We start from the raw sequence: 15,508 nt of genomic DNA, 5'->3' as shown, positions 1-15,508 counted from the left end.
CATAGCAGTGTGATACATCTGTAGGAATACAGCAGATGATCAGATGTTCCCATGTTTTATCTTCTCTGTACCTCTCATGCATGTAAAGCTAAGTCCCTCAGGATGAACCAGGTCTACAAAGTTTAAGTCTTCATGGATCCTTCCAAGAAGAACAGATGTGTCATTCAAAACACACACACACACACGCTCAAACGTAAACTGCAGACACACCCAAAGTCTTTTTGCTTCCCCGTATAGAGGGAAGGTTTATGTGTTCCAGCGAAGTCCGATGTGAGTTGCGAGCAGGTAGCACATGGCTATTGTGCAGGTCATCAGCATCATAGGGAAGCCCAACCTGTGAAATAGAGCACAGCGAGAATTCATGTTATGAGTCCCTACATGAAAGTTCCTATGAAGATGAAAATTGAACCTTAGAAAGTCTGTAAATCCCACTCTGTTAGAAGGGAGAATTCAACGTAAAGCTTTTGAGAAAATAATCAGCGACACAGTCTAATGCTTGGTGCTTTTTCTTAATGAAAGACTGTATTCTCGTGTTCCACTGAATGTTCATCGCTCAGCATCACCCAGAATCCCTCTCTGTTTCATTCCTCCTTTGTTGCTCATATGACGATTTCTGAGCAGTTTTGCATTATTCTCCCGTCTGCGGTGCATTTGTTTATGTCTGTTTGTGTGTGTGTGTGTGAGATTCGATTCTGATCAGCAGGGGTCTCGATGCTATCCTGCTGAGGAGCGTGGCAGGCACGTTACCCGCTTCATCGAAGTGGTATTAAAGTGTGAGTCTTTAAACATTACGGCAGAGTCAAACGCAGGGGAAAATAGCATTAAAGTATGATCTCCAGGCATTAACGGTGAAGTCAAAGGCTGGCGATGCAATAGGACTGATGATACTTGTCCCCCCCCATTTAACGTAAGCTGCTTTCCTCAAAGCCGTCAACTCTCAGAGACATGTGGACCATCCTTGCTATGTTCGCTTGTAAAAGCATCCATCTAGAGAGTGGAATTACCATTGTAATTACTGGACACCGGCCTAATCTCCACACTCGATCAGCATGCATCAGTGCCCTTCTGACCCTCGGTTCAACATGCTGCGTCTCATCTGTCCATGAGGATTATACTACATGCCATCCAACCTCACATATAATCAGTAGAAGAACTGCACATGGACACTCTGTTGAGTAAATCAGTACAAAAGAAATCAACAGATTTTAAAGAGAAGTGGACAGATTATCAAGGGAACCAGGACAATAGCACCCAGCAAATACACCGTGAACTATATAATCTGTTTTCAAAACAATGCGTGTGCCCAACCCTCCCTTTATCAAATAATCGAGACCAATATAAATGAGATTCTGTCACTATTAAGTCACCCCAATGGCATTTCAAAACTGTGCTATTATTTTTCTGTGAAACACATAAGGAGAATTTTAAAGCATCTATATATAACTTGTCTCATATAAAAAAGTTCGACATGTTCATGGCTGGAGGACTTCAAAAATGACTGGGGGAAAAAAATACAATGTAGTTCATACCACATCTGTGCAATATTTCATGACTTTTGAAGCCATATGATAGCCTTGAGTAGGGAAAAGGCAAAAAATCTATGTTCCCTTTAGTTGAGCTGTTAATTTGAATGTTGCTGTGACTGGATTATTGAGGCAATCAATCAATCAGTTCAGAGTTGACAAATCAGATTCAACATTTTGTGTATGAATCAGAATGATTTGTTCATGAATAGAAATGATTTGTTCATGATCTGGAATTGCCTCATTGATTTAAATATCTGGTTTCAACGGTTCTCCATTTAACAGCTCACCAGAGGGGAAGATTATCAGCGAATAATGTATTAAATTAATTTAAAATATAGAACACAAGACATATGGACTTCATTTGCAGAACTGTCGATTTAACAGATTTCTAAGTTTTAAAGAGCCATATGAGGATTCTATATAATCGTCATTTTATTATTTTATAGACCAGGTTAGAGGCCATTTCGAACTTAACACAGTTGAAAACAAGGCTGTGAGTGATAGACTTACAGTCTTTACAATAACATACACTGTATATAAATGTCCTAAATCATGTAATTTTCACATCTCTCAACTTTCAAAATTGTTTCATGGAGTTTTATCATCTAAACCAGCAATATGCTGTTAAACAAGTACAGTCACTCTGAACATCTATCCCTCACAGCCTTGTTTTCATTCTCGTCAAAAAATAAAATATGGTCTGTAATATATTAATGGCATATGAGTGGAGTTTATGAAAACTTGTTTAAACACTGCACCTTTACATAGCAAATCTGTCTTGTTTTTGCCCCACAGCCTGCTGATCTGAGTCCCCTCTTTCTTTTTACAGAACACTAAAATTCCACATGCAGTTTTAATCATTTCTGTTCAGTTTACTTCTCTGATAGTTTATAAAAGAGTCAGTTCCCTATCTGTCGGTCACTACGAGTTATGTCGTGACGACATAGGGGATTTACTTGGAAGCCCCAATCATCTCTGACTAAAGAGAAAACGCCAATGAAATTGGCTAGTGGATTTTGCATACCTGAGCCACTCCCCGTACATACGGGTATAAAAGGGCGACAGGTGCATCCACTCATCAGATTTTTGCTTCGGAGCCAAGTGGATGAAGACGGTTGTGCCATTCTCCACAAGCCTCATCTTTGTTTTTGTTCCTGTTGGCGTCACGGTGCAAACAGCGGAGTCCCTTCTCCAGCGATTCCCCTGGGCACTTCAACTAAAAGAGCAAATTCTGAAAGAGCAAAATCACGGACGATCGCGTCTTTTTCAAGATGCCGTTTCGTCCGTGTCCTCTTGGTTGCGGTCGTTTCCTGTCCGCGGATGACGGACACGATCGTTGTCTTCAGTGTCTGGGTCTCCAGCACGCTGAAGCTGCGTTCGTGGATGACTCATGCGCCTGTTGTGGGCGTATGAGCATGACGTCGCTGCGATCTCGCCTTTCCTTTTTGAAAGGATTGGCACCCTCTGCCGCCACCCGCCCCGGTCTCTCTGGCTCGAGCAGAGGACCGCCGGTTGGCGCTCTGGGAGATCTGAGGGTCACAGTAAGAGCCTCTCCGCCGGGTACGTCCCCACGGACCTCTTACTCCTCACGCAGCGAATGTCCCGTCCGGTTCCCGGGTGATTTCGCTGGTCCGTCCCACGGGGCGCCCAGCATTTCATTCGGTGCGCCACCCGAGGATAGGATGTCGATCGCAGCATCGGGGGACGGGTTTTCGTCCTCTGAGGATGAAGGTGCAGAGGGGCTGCCCCCTTCGGGTGTGGTCGCCTCCCCTGCACCGGACCCAGAGTTGACGGCCATGCTTGCCCGGGCAGCCGCGAGCATCGGGCTGGAGGTCAACAGACCGCCCAGTCCCGAGCCCTCGCGGCTGGATGATTGGTTTCTCGGAGTGGGGCGCGGCTCACAACCGCGATCTACTCCAGTGCCTTTCTTCCCGGAGGTGCATGAGGAGCTGACGAAGTCGTGGATGGCCCCTTTCACGGCCAGAAGCCGCTCGTCTGCCTCCTCCGTCCTCACTACCCTCGATGGCGGGGCTGCCAGGGGGTACGTGGGCATTCCCCAGGTGGAGAGAGCGGTCGCGGTGCACTTGTGCCCGCGAAACGCCGCCACTTGGAGGAATCGCCCGCGTCTCCCGTCCAAAGCCTGTAAGCTGACGGCTGCTCTTGCGGCCAAGGCTTATAGTGCTGCGGGCCAGGCAGCCTCTGCCCTGCATGCCATGGCGATCCTGCAGGTTCACCAAGCCAAGGCACTCAAACAAATGCACGAGGGTAGTTCCGACCCGGGGTTGATGCAGGAGCTGCGCACGGCGACTGACTTCGCTCTACGAGCGACGAAAGTCACGGCGCGGTCCCTCGGGAAGGCGATGTCTACCATGGTGGTCCAAGAGCGCCATCTCTGGCTCAACCTGGCGGAGATGAAGGATGTCGACAAAGCACGCTTTCTCGACGCTCCCGTCTCCCCGGTTGGGCTGTTCGGCGACACCGTCGAGGGATTTGCTCAGCAGTTCTCGGCGGTGCAGAGGCAGACAGAGGCGATCCAGCACATCCTGCCCCGGCGCGAGGCACCTGCAACAGCTGCCCCCGGGCCCAGGCCTCAGTCTGCTCGCCGCCGTGGGCGCCCCCCTGCGTCCTCCAGAGCTGCTCCGCCCCGTGCCGAATCAACACCTGGGCCGGCGCGTCGAGCCTCTCGCAGGAGGGCGGCGCCCCCCGCGTCCCAGCCGGGCCCCAAGTCGTCCAGGAGAGCGACGAAGCGGCCCTGACGCGGGCAACCTGGAGATGTTGGAATTTGCTCTTTCTCAGGAGACGGCGAGGACAGCGCCGCTCCTTCCCCCGGAGGAGGGCCGGGTGGAGAATCTTGTGTTCCCTTTTGTTTCTGTTCCGCCGTTGGCCCAAGGGCCAGCGGTACCCACAATGTCACAGAAAGAGCAATTTCCTTTTCCTCCAGGTTATCAGGTTCGCGGGTTGACAGTGTGCGACGCGCTGCCTCCTCACTCTCGCCCGCGACCCATCTTGCCAGCGGCCAGGAGAGTGCGGGTTGGGGACGCAGTGCCTCCCCACGCACCTCTAGCCAGTCCCCTTTGGGACCCAGGGAGTTCGGTAAGGGTGCTTCAGAACGCGCTGCCTTCTGTATCATCCAGCCATACTCCTCTGCGCTGCACCACCACAGGTACGTCGATTGTGCCGTTGGAGCCCCTTGCACGACGTCTGGAAGCGTGGCTTGCGCTGCCCAGCCCGTCTCGGTGGCTCACGCGTACAATTCGACTCGGCTATGCGATTCAGTTCGCCAGGCGACCTCCCAAGTTCAGCGGCGTTCTCGAGACCTCAGTGGTACCTCGGAACGCCCCTGTCTTGCGCGAGGAGATTGCTGTCCTCCTGGCAAAGGATGCAATCGAGCCGGTCCCTCCAGCCGAGATGAGGCAGGGGTTTTACAGCCCTTACTTCATCGTACCCAAGAAAGGCGGTGGTCTTCGGCCAATCCTGGATTTGCGAGTCTTGAACCGGAGCCTGCACAGGCTTCCGTTCAAGATGTTGACGCACAGGCGTATGATCAGGTGCATTCAGCCCCAGGATTGGTTCGCAGCGATCGACCTGAAGGATGCTTACTTTCATGTTTCGATCCTTCCGCGACACAGACCGTTCCTACGGTTTGCGTTCGAAGGTCGGGCATGGCAGTACAAGGTCCTCCCCTTCGGGCTCTCCCTGTCTCCCCGTGTCTTCACGAAGGTCGTAGAAGGCGCCCTTGCCCCGCTACGGGAAGTGGGCGTCAGGATCCTCAACTACCTCGACGACTGGCTCATTCTGGCCCGGTCCCGAGAGCAGTTGTGCGATCACAGGGAGCGGGTGTTACGGCACCTCAGCCAGTTGGGGCTTCGGGTCAACTGGGAAAAGAGCAAGCTCTCCCCTGTGCAGAGAATCTCTTTTCTCGGTGTGGAGTTAGACTCGGTGAGTATGACGGCGCGCCTCACGGACGAGCGCGCCCAATCAGTGCTGAACTGCCTGAGTTCCTTCAGGGGCAGGACTGTGGTGCCACTGAAACAGTTTCAGAGGCTCCTGGGGCATATGGCATCCGCAGCTGCGGTCACGCCGCTCGGATTGCTTCATATGAGACCACTCCAGCACTGGTTGCACTCCCGAGTCCCGAGGTGGGCATGGCGCCGCGGTTCACTTCGGGTAAGTATCACACGCGAGTGTCGCCGCTCCTTCAGCCCCTGGACGGACCTTGCCTTTCTACGGGCCGGGGTGCCCTTAGAACAAGTGTCCCGGCATGTTGTTGTCACAACAGATGCCTCCAGCACGGGCTGGGGCGCTACATGCAACGGGCAGGCAGCCTCGGGGCTCTGGACAGGGCCTCGACTGCTTTGGCATATCAATTGCCTGGAGCTGTTGGCAGTGCATCTGGCCTTGCGGCAGTTTCGGCCACTGCTGCTAGGCAAGCATGTGTTGGTCCGTACGGACAACACTGCGGCTGTGTCGTACATCAACCGGCTGGGAGGTGTACGATCACGCCGCATGTCACAGCTCGCCCGCCATCTCCTCCTCTGGAGTCACACGCAGCTCAGGTCGCTGCGCGCTGTCCACATTCCGGGGGAGCTCAACCGTGCGGCCGACGCGCTCTCACGACAGCTCACTTTTCCCGGAGAGTGGCGACTCCATCCCGAGACGATCCGGCTGATCTGGAGTCGATTCGGGGAAGCTCAGGTAGACCTGTTTGCTTCCCGCGAGTCCTCCCACTGCCAGCTATATTTCTCCCTGACCGAGGGGCCCCTCGGCACGGACGCACTGGCACACAGCTGGCCTCGGGCTTTACGCAAGTATGCATTTCCCCCAGTGAGCCTACTCGCACAGACACTGTGCAAGGTCAGGGAGGACGAGGAGCAGGTCCTGCTGGTCGCGCCGTATTGGCCCACCCGGACCTGGTTTCCGGAACTCATTCTCCTCGCGACAGCCCCTCCCTGGCGTATCCCTCTGAGGAAGGAACTCCTTTCCCAGGGGCTCGGCACCATATGGCACCCGCGTCCAGATCTGTGGAACCTCCATGTGTGGCTCCTGGACGGGACGCGGCAGACTTAAGTGGTCTACCACAGGCCGTGGTAGACACCATCACTCAGGCTAGAGCTCCTTCAACAAGGCAAGCCTATGCTCTGAAGTGGAGTCTGTTCGCGAACTGGTGTTCTTCTCGCCGGGAAGACCCCCGAAGATGCACGATTGGAGTAGTGCTTTCTTTCCTGCAAGAAAGGTTGGAGCGTAGGCTGTCACCCTCCACCTTGAAGGTGTATGTGGCTGCTATCGCGGCCCATCACGATGCAGTGGACGGCCGGTCCGTGGGAAAGCATGATCTCATCGTGAGGTTCCTGAGGGGTGCCAGGAGGTTGAATCCGCCTAGGTCACCCCTGATGCCCTCCTGGGACCTCTCTATTGTCCTGGCGGGACTTCAGAGGGGTCCCTTTGAGCCGCTGGACTCAGTCGAGCTGAAATTCCTGTCGGCTAAGACAGCGCTCCTGACCGCGCTCACTTCCATCAAGAGGGTCGGGGACCTCCAAGCATTTTCGGTGAGCGAAGAGTGCCTTGTGTTCGGGCCGGACTACTCTCACGTTGTCCTGAGACCCCGGCCTGGATACGTGCCCAAGGTTCCCACCACGCCCTTCCGTGATCAGGTGGTGAACCTGCAAGCACTGCCTTCGGAGGAGGCAGATCCAGCCTTGGCGTTGCTGTGTCCCGTAAGAGCATTGCGCATATACGTGGACCGCACCCGGAGCTTCAGAAGCTCTGAGCAGCTCTTTGTCTGCCACGGAGGTCAGCAGAAAGGGAAGGCTGTCTCCAAGCAGAGGTTGGCCCACTGGATAGTGGAGGCCATCGCCTCGGCGTATCAATCCCAAGGCGAGCCGTGCCCCCTTGGGGTGAGGGCTCACTCCACACGGAGTGTTGCCTCCTCCTATGCGTTGGCGCACGGCGCCTCTTTGGCAGACATCTGTAGAGCTGCGGGCTGGGCGACACCGAACACCTTCGCGAGATTTTACAGTCTCCGCGTGGAGCCAGTCTCTTCCCGTGTGTTGGGTAACAGGTAAGTGGCGGGAAGAGTTGGCCGGTGTCACGCTTGCTGCGCCATTCCCCCTCACCCGGGGATACGAGCGCCTGTTTCCTCCTCCAGTTCAGTTCCCCGGACGGCGAACCCTGGTGGAGACCTCCAGCACCCCCGGCAGTCAGACTGGGCGGAGCAGTCTGACGCCAGGCCCAGTACTGGTGCTAGCTCGCCCGGGTCTCCGGTCAGCCCCTGTACTCGGCTAGGTGTCCGTATGGCCTGATTCCCTTCGGGTAATCCCACACGTGTATTCGTCCACGGTACGGTTTCCCTCACGGTAAACCCGTGTCTTCCCTTTGGCAGAGTTCTGTCAGGCCCTGCTGGCAGCCCTCCTCCCTACTCCTAGGTAGGATCTGCCCCAGGGTCCAGTCGTATGTAGTACTGCCCCAGGCCTGGGTCAGTCCATATCAGTGTCTCCACATGTTACCTCCCTTCGGGCAGGATGTGGCCTCCGTAGCGCCCTTCTCCGGAAGGCTCGCTTCCCCGTCGTTACCGCCAGGCTGTAACAACAAATAGGAAAGACTTGAAGCAGTCTTTCATAGAAGGTCGAAATCCCTTCCAATTTCTTGGGGAAAGGAACAGCGGCTTGGCTATCTCCAGCAGCAATGTACTCAGTGGTCCCTGCGGGCACCAAGGTTAGCGAATTTGCGCTGGGGCGATGGGAAGGTTGCGACCTTCGCATGGCATTTGTCTGTCACGCACTAGCTTGTCAACATCTGCATGCACAAGGTCGTGACGGGGTTCAGGTTGTGGCGCTTTCCATATGACCCCTATGTCGTCACGACATAACTCGTAGTGACCGACAGATAGGGAACGTCTCGGTTACGTACGTAACCCTCGTTCCCTGATGGAGGGAACGGAGACGTTATGTCCCCATGCCACAATCTTGAACCATCGCTGGTTGCCGAGGACTCGTTCTTGGCTCCTCAGCGGGTAGAAACCTGATGAGTGGATGCACCTGTCGCCCTTTTATACCCGTATGTACGGGGAGTGGCTCAGGTATGCAAAATCCACTAGCCAATTTCATTGGCGTTTTCTCTTTAGTCAGAGATGATTGGGGCTTCCAAGTAAATCCCCTATGTCGTCACGACATAACGTCTCCGTTCCCTCCATCAGGGAACGAGGGTTACGTACGTAACCGAGACGATCTTGTTGCTGAATAGAAAGTCCTGTAGAAAGGGATTCTGGAATGAATAAATGAGTGAAAGAGCAGCTGAGAGGAGAAAGCACTTGTGAGGATGAACGCTCTGGACATCCATTTAGGCCGAGTGCATACCTTCAGCAGCCCAGTGGATACTGACTGAGTGCATGGGTAAATACAGAGCATTTGGGGCATAGAGAAATCAACAAGCTCAGAAGAGCAAGTGGCCACTGATTGAGAGGATGAAGGAAAGCAAATGGATGATAAAAAGAGCGAAAAAAAACAAGTAAACAAGCAAGAGAGGGAGACACAAGGTTTCCTGATAATGTTACAAATTAAAGTCTTAAACCAAACAACTATTAAAAAAAAAAATGCTTAAGTGAATAGTTCAGCCAGTTTACTCAGGCCATCCAAGATGCAGATGAGTTTGTTTCTTCATCAGAAAAGATTTGGAGAAATGTAGCATTACATCATTTGCTCACCAATGGATCCTCTGCATAGAATGGGTGCCGTCGGAATGAGTCCAAACAGTTGATAAAAACAACACAAAATTCCACAAGTAATCCACAAGACTCCAGTCCATTAACGTTTTGTGAATCAAAAAGCTGGGTGTTTATAATAAACAAATTCATTATTAAAAAGTCCTCCATCCATATTATTGCTTTCTCCAGGGAAAATGTTGTCTTGTCTGAATCAGAAGAGAAATATGCACAGATAAAATACCATTTACAAGAAAAAAACGTCTAAAACAGTTTTAATCAGTGGATTATTGTGATGTTTTTATCAGCTGTTTGGACTCTCATTCTGATGGCTCCCATTTAGTGCCATGCCAAATAATCACTAGTGAAGTGATGCAATGGTTAATTTCTCCAAATCTATTTTAATGAACAAACAAACTTAACTGCACCTTGGATGGCCTAACAGTGTGTAATGTTCATTTTTGTGTTAACTATACCTTTAAGCTCAATAGTAGATCATGCTGCTCATGAACTGATAAAAATGTAGTCCTTAAGTGCAGTGCAAGTTGTATTGAAAATATTTGCCAAATGCATAAATGTAAAATGTACAGCAAAACTTAACCACAGCCAGAACTGTAGCCAATTAGTTTGTCCCTTCAATACAAAAAAAATGCAAAACTAGGATTTGAAATAAGGAATCAGTGAAAGAATCAAAGAGAAAGGGGCTGCCAAAGCACACAAATCAAGACAGAAAATGAGACATGAGGGTAATACACTTCCACATGGAACAGTGTCCTCCAGCACTTCCTGTCTTCTACTACATCTCTTTTTAACATTCTCTAAAATTAGATTATTGAAAAGCACATATTTTAAGGCCGATTATGTAAGTATGGCAAAGATCACAGCTGGTCCAGGGAACAAACCAGGTGTTCAATATCCGGAAGGCAGGTGGGGAGGCTAAATGCTGGATTGCAGAAGGAACAGGTGTGTATTACCTGTATGACTTGTGTGACATACATCAAAGTAGGTGCACGTGCCACGGGTGTGAGGGTAGGTCAGGTGGCTAATGCACAATTTGAGTGATGTGAATGAAGCAACCAGGTGCCCGATTCATAAGTAGTGAAGTGAAACCTGAAAAGTGGCTCCACATGTGGTTTGTTAAACTGGCTGAATAAATAGCACATTAAATGGCACTAAGTACTCCATAAACCATTCTAAAATGAAAGTCATGCTTTTTTTCTCTAACGGCCTAATGAAAGGAAGAGTAATGTGACTAAAAGTCTTACAAAGGTGATACAAGTCCATTATGACTGTTTGGAGGACAAAGATGACTTCAACATGCATACTGAGGCAGTCTTTCAAGCTATTCGATGTATGACATTCACACTCTAAAGTGACACAATGATCTTTTTTTTATACTACAAGGACAATCAGAGTCAGTAACCTGAGTTTAAATACCTTGCTCAAGGGCACAAGGATGGCAACTCATTAACTGTGCCATCTTGGGTTTAATTTGACAATGTTTCAATTACAAGCTCGTATATTTTACCACTTCTACCATCACAACACATTTATACATAATAAAAACAGTTGGCCACACTTTATTTTAAGGTTAAATTCTCGCTATTAATAAACCATTAATTATGACTTTTACCTCAGTAAACTCCTAATTTGCGGCTAATTAATAGTAAGGTAGTTGTTAAGTTTAGGTATTGGGTAGGATTAGGAATGCAAAATATGGTCATGCAGAATATGTGCTTAAAAAATACTAATAAACAGCCAATATGTTATGAATATGCATGTTATTACGCAACTATTGGCCCCTATACTAAGGTGTTACCAAACAGTTTTGAGTCAAAACCTTTGCAATGCAAAAAACAATGTGAGATGCAATAGGCAAATGCTCTAAGGTCAGTCTGATCTCATAAGAATTTCTAGTAATATGTACACATGCATTTTTGTATGCTTGGACATTCGCTGAAAAATCTAACAGCAAGATACAGTTGTCTTAGGGTTCCACAGCATGTTAATGGTGTTCAAAATAAAAACCTTTGAATTATAAGCTCAGATCTTTACCACTAAACCATAACACGCATATGCATGACCTTGGGGAAAAATCTGTTTTGAGTTGAGGGAAAAAATATGATTCTTTTATCTGGGTTGTCCACCCTTCCTTGCTCAAGGCTATCGACTGTGTGCCACATTTTGTATTAAAAACCCTTGACATCTCAAACATGTGATGAGATCAGAACAGCTATCTGCCAGAATCTCACTCACTATCACTACAAGATTGCTGATGTACACATGTCCTTACGACCGTGAAAACCCATCTCATGTGGCTCGGAAAGCATCAGAATGCCAATTTTTAGTTATAACTAGAGAAAAAGACAGGAAAGCCATTAAAACTATGAAAGGAAATGACTTTCTCAAAGTCACACAAAGATACGGTAGTGAGTGGAAATTAAGGTCAGTGTTGATTAAGCCTGATATTTCAGACATTATTATAAATGCCATCATTGTCATTATTCTGTGCTTTTCAAAAGGGACACACCAGATGGTTTGTCATTTGGACATCCACCATTATCTTGCGTGCCAGTGTTAGGGGGCACATGATGGATTTTGAAGGCCAAAGTGGCTTGGCATGGTACTGGGAATAATAATGCGATCCAAGCTCTGGGTTTGTTTGTACAATAGGCCATGATTGCCCATGGTTACACACACACATGCTGCTTCTCTCCTCTGTACAAGCACAGAAATATAAGTATATTCATACCAACAGATGGGGGAAAGAGGCCGATTAGGAATGGAAAAAAGGGATGTGCAAAACTACATATAAACATTTCACAACAATTTGTTTATATATCGTATTAATATTAAGAAAACGTGATGAAAATTCTGATATTCAAGACAATAAAAAAAGGAAACATATCTGTATGTAACCCTTGTTCCCTGATGGAGGGAACGGAGACGTTATGTCGTGACGACATTAGGGGATTCACTTGGGAGCCCCAATCATCATAGTGGATTTTGCATACCTGAGCCAATCCCCGTGCATACGGGTATAAATAGGCGACAGGTGCATCCACTCATCAGGTTTTCCGCTAAGGAGCCGACAACGTGTCCCTGGCACCCAGCGATGGTTCAAGAATGTGGCATGGGGACATAACGTCTCCATTCCCTCCATCGGGGAACGAGGCTTACATACGTAACCGAGACGTTTCCTATCTGTCGGTCACTACGAGTTATGTCGTGACGACATTAGGGGTCCATGGAAAGCGCCACAACCTGAACCCCATCACAACCTTATGGCATTGCAAATGCTGACAAGCAAGCGCGTAACAGACAAATGCCATGCAAAGGTCATAACCTTTCCATCGCCCCAGCGCAAATTCGCTGACCTTGGTACCCGCAGGGACCACAGGTGAGTACATCGATGCTAGAGATAGCCAAGCCGCTGTTACTTTCACCACAGAATTTAGAAGGGATTTCAACCTTCAACGAAAGATAGCTTCAAGTCTTTCCTATTTGTTGTTACAGCTTGGCAGTAACGACGGGGAAGCAAGCCTTCCGGAGAAGGGTGCTACGGAGGCCACATCCTGCCCGAAGGAAGGTAACATGTGGAGACACTGTACTACTGTACTACATATGAAATGGGACTCTGAGGCAGATCCTACCTAGGAGTAGGGAGGAGAGCTGCCAACAGAGCCAGACAGAGGGAAGACACGAGTTTACAGAGGGGGAAACCTTACCGTGGAAGAATACACATATGGGATTGCCCGTAGGGAATCAAGCTATATGGACTCCTAGCCCAGTACAGGGACTGACCGGAGACTGCTCCACCCAGTCTGACTGCCGAGGGTGCTGGAGGAACTCCACCAGGGTTCGTCGTCTGGGGAACTCTACTGGAGGAGAAAAAAAGCGCTCACATCCCCGGGTGAGGGGGAATGGCGCAGCAAGCGTGACACCGGCCAGCACTTCCCGCCACTTACCTGTTACCCAACACACGGGAAGAAACTGGCTCAACGCTGAGACTGAAAATCTTGAACGGGTGTTCGGTGTCGCCCAGCCCGCAGCTCTACAGATGTCTGCCAGAGAGGCACCGTGCGTCAAGCATAGGAGGAGGCAACACTACGTGTGGAGTGAGCCCTCACCCCCAGCGGGCACGGCTCGCCTTGAGATGGGTACGCCAAGGCGATGGCATCAACTCCAGTGGGCCAACCTCTGCTTGGAGACAGCCTTCCCTTTCTGCTGACCTCCGTAGCAGACAAGGAGCTGCTCAGAGCTTCTAACGCTCTGGGTGTGGTCCACATATATGCACAGCGCTCTTACGGGACACAGCAACGCCAAGGCTGGGCCTGCCTCCTCCGAGGGCAGTGCTTGCAGGTTCACCCCGACCCTCTTGATGGAAGTGAGCGCGGTCAGGAGCGCTGTCCTAGCAGACAGGAACTTCAGCTCGACTCAAACCAGCAGCTCAAAGGGACCCCTCTGAAGTCCAACCAGGACGATCCCAGGAGGGCACCAGGGGTGGCCTAGGAGGATTTAACCTTCTGGCACCCCTCAGTAACCTGACGATGAGATCGTGCTTTCCCAGGGACCGGCCGTCCACTGGTGGAGGGTGACAGCCTACGTTACAACCTTTCCTGCAGGAAAGAAAGCACTACTCCAGCCATTTCAGGGGTCTTCTCAGCGAGAAGAACACCAGATCGCGAACAGACTCAAATCTAAAGCAACAGCTCACCTCGTAGAGAGGGCTCTGACCTGAGTGAAAGTGCCTTCCACCGCCGGTGGACAAAACACTCAAGTCTGCCTCGTCTTATCCAGGAACCACACATGGAGGTTCCAAGATCTGGACGTGGGTGCCACATGGTGCCGGGCCCCTGAGAAAGGAGGTCCTTCCTCAGAGGGATGCGCCAGGAAGGACTGTTACGAGGAGCATGAGTTCCGAAAACCAGGTCCAGGTGGGCCAACGGCGCAACCGGCAGGACCTGTTCCTCGTCCTCGCTGACCTTGCACAGTGTCTGTGCAAGAAGGCTCACTGGGGGAAGCGCAAACTTGCGTAAAACCCAAGGCCAGCTGTGTGCCAGTGTGTCCGTGCCAAGGGGGTCATCAACTGGCCGTTGGAGGCAACCAGGTTTACCTGAGCTTCACCGAATCGACTATAGAACAGCTGGATCGTCTCGGCATGGAGTCGCCATTCTCCGGGGAATGTGAGCTGTCGTGAGCCCATCGGCTGCACGATTGAGCTCCCCCAGAATGTGGACAGCGTGCATCGACTTGCGCTGCATCTGATTCCAGAGGAGATGGCGGGCGAGTTGTGACATGCGACGTGATCGTAGACAACCCTGCCAGTTGATGTATGAGACAGCCGCAGTGTTGTCCGTGTGGACCACACGTGCTAGCCAAGAGGCCGAACCGCTGCAAGGCTAGTAGCACTACCAGCAACTCGAGGCAGTTGATGTGCCAAAGCAGTCGAGGCCCTGTCCAGAACCCTGAGGCTGCCTGCTAGTTGCATGTATCGCACCAGCCCACACTGGAGGCATCCATCATGACAATGACATGCCGAGACGCTTGTTCTACTTCGATCCGTAGAAAGACAAGGTCCATCCAGGGGCTGAATGAGCAGCAACGCATTGGCGTGATGGTCACGCGAACTGTACCACGGCGACATGCCCATCTGTAACCTGTGCTGAAGTGGTCCCATATGAAGCAATCCGAGCAGCGAGACTGCGGCTGCGGATGCCAAAGCATTTCAGTGGTACCACCATCCTGCCTCTGAAGGAACTCAGGCAGGTCAGCATGGACTGGGCACACTCGGTGGTGAGATGCGCCACCACATTCACCGAGTCTAAATCCATACTGAGAAAAGTGTTTCTCTGCATGGGGGAGGGCTTGCTCTTTTCCCAGTTGACCCGAATCCCCAACTGGCTGAGGTGCCAGGGGCAGCAGGTCCCTGTGATCGTACAACTGTTCTCGTGCGTGGGCCATGCTCAGGACAGTTGAGGATCCTGATGCCCACTTCCCGTAACAGGAAAAGGGCACCCTCCGTGACTTTTGCAAAGACGTGGGGACGACCCTGTACTGCCATGCCCAACCCTCGAACGCCACCCGTAAAAATGGCATGTGTCGAGGGCAAATCGAGATATGAAAGTAAGCGTCCTTCAGGTTGACCGCTGCAAACCAATCCCGGGGTTGGATGCATCTGATGATGCGCTCGAGCTTGAGAAGGGCCCGATTCGAGATTCGCAGATCCAGGATTGGCCGAAGGCCACCGCCTTTCTTAGGTACGATGAAGTAAGGGTTGTAAAAC

At 50.8% G+C, this 15,508-nt stretch overlaps 1 protein-coding gene across 1 annotated transcript in view; it reads right to left on the bottom strand.

Moving 5' to 3' along the window:
* Positions 1 to 246: 246 nt before the first annotated feature.
* LOC306879521 (P protein-like) overlaps positions 247 to 15,508 on the bottom strand; it is a gene marked incomplete at both ends in the record, with an annotated part of 102,062 nt that continues 86,800 nt past the window's right edge. Inside the window, one exon of the mRNA XM_079432526.1 lies at positions 247 to 334. Within this exon, the coding sequence (XP_079288652.1) occupies positions 247 to 334 (88 nt within the window). The remainder of the gene's footprint in view (positions 335 to 15,508) is intronic.

This window comes from Barbus barbus (assembly GCF_936440315.1).
Source record: "Barbus barbus genome assembly, chromosome: 13".
Taxonomy (NCBI): Eukaryota; Metazoa; Chordata; class Actinopteri; order Cypriniformes; family Cyprinidae; genus Barbus; species Barbus barbus.
The sequence above is the reverse complement of the archived record's forward strand: the minus strand, read 5'-3'. Positions and strand labels throughout refer to the sequence as shown.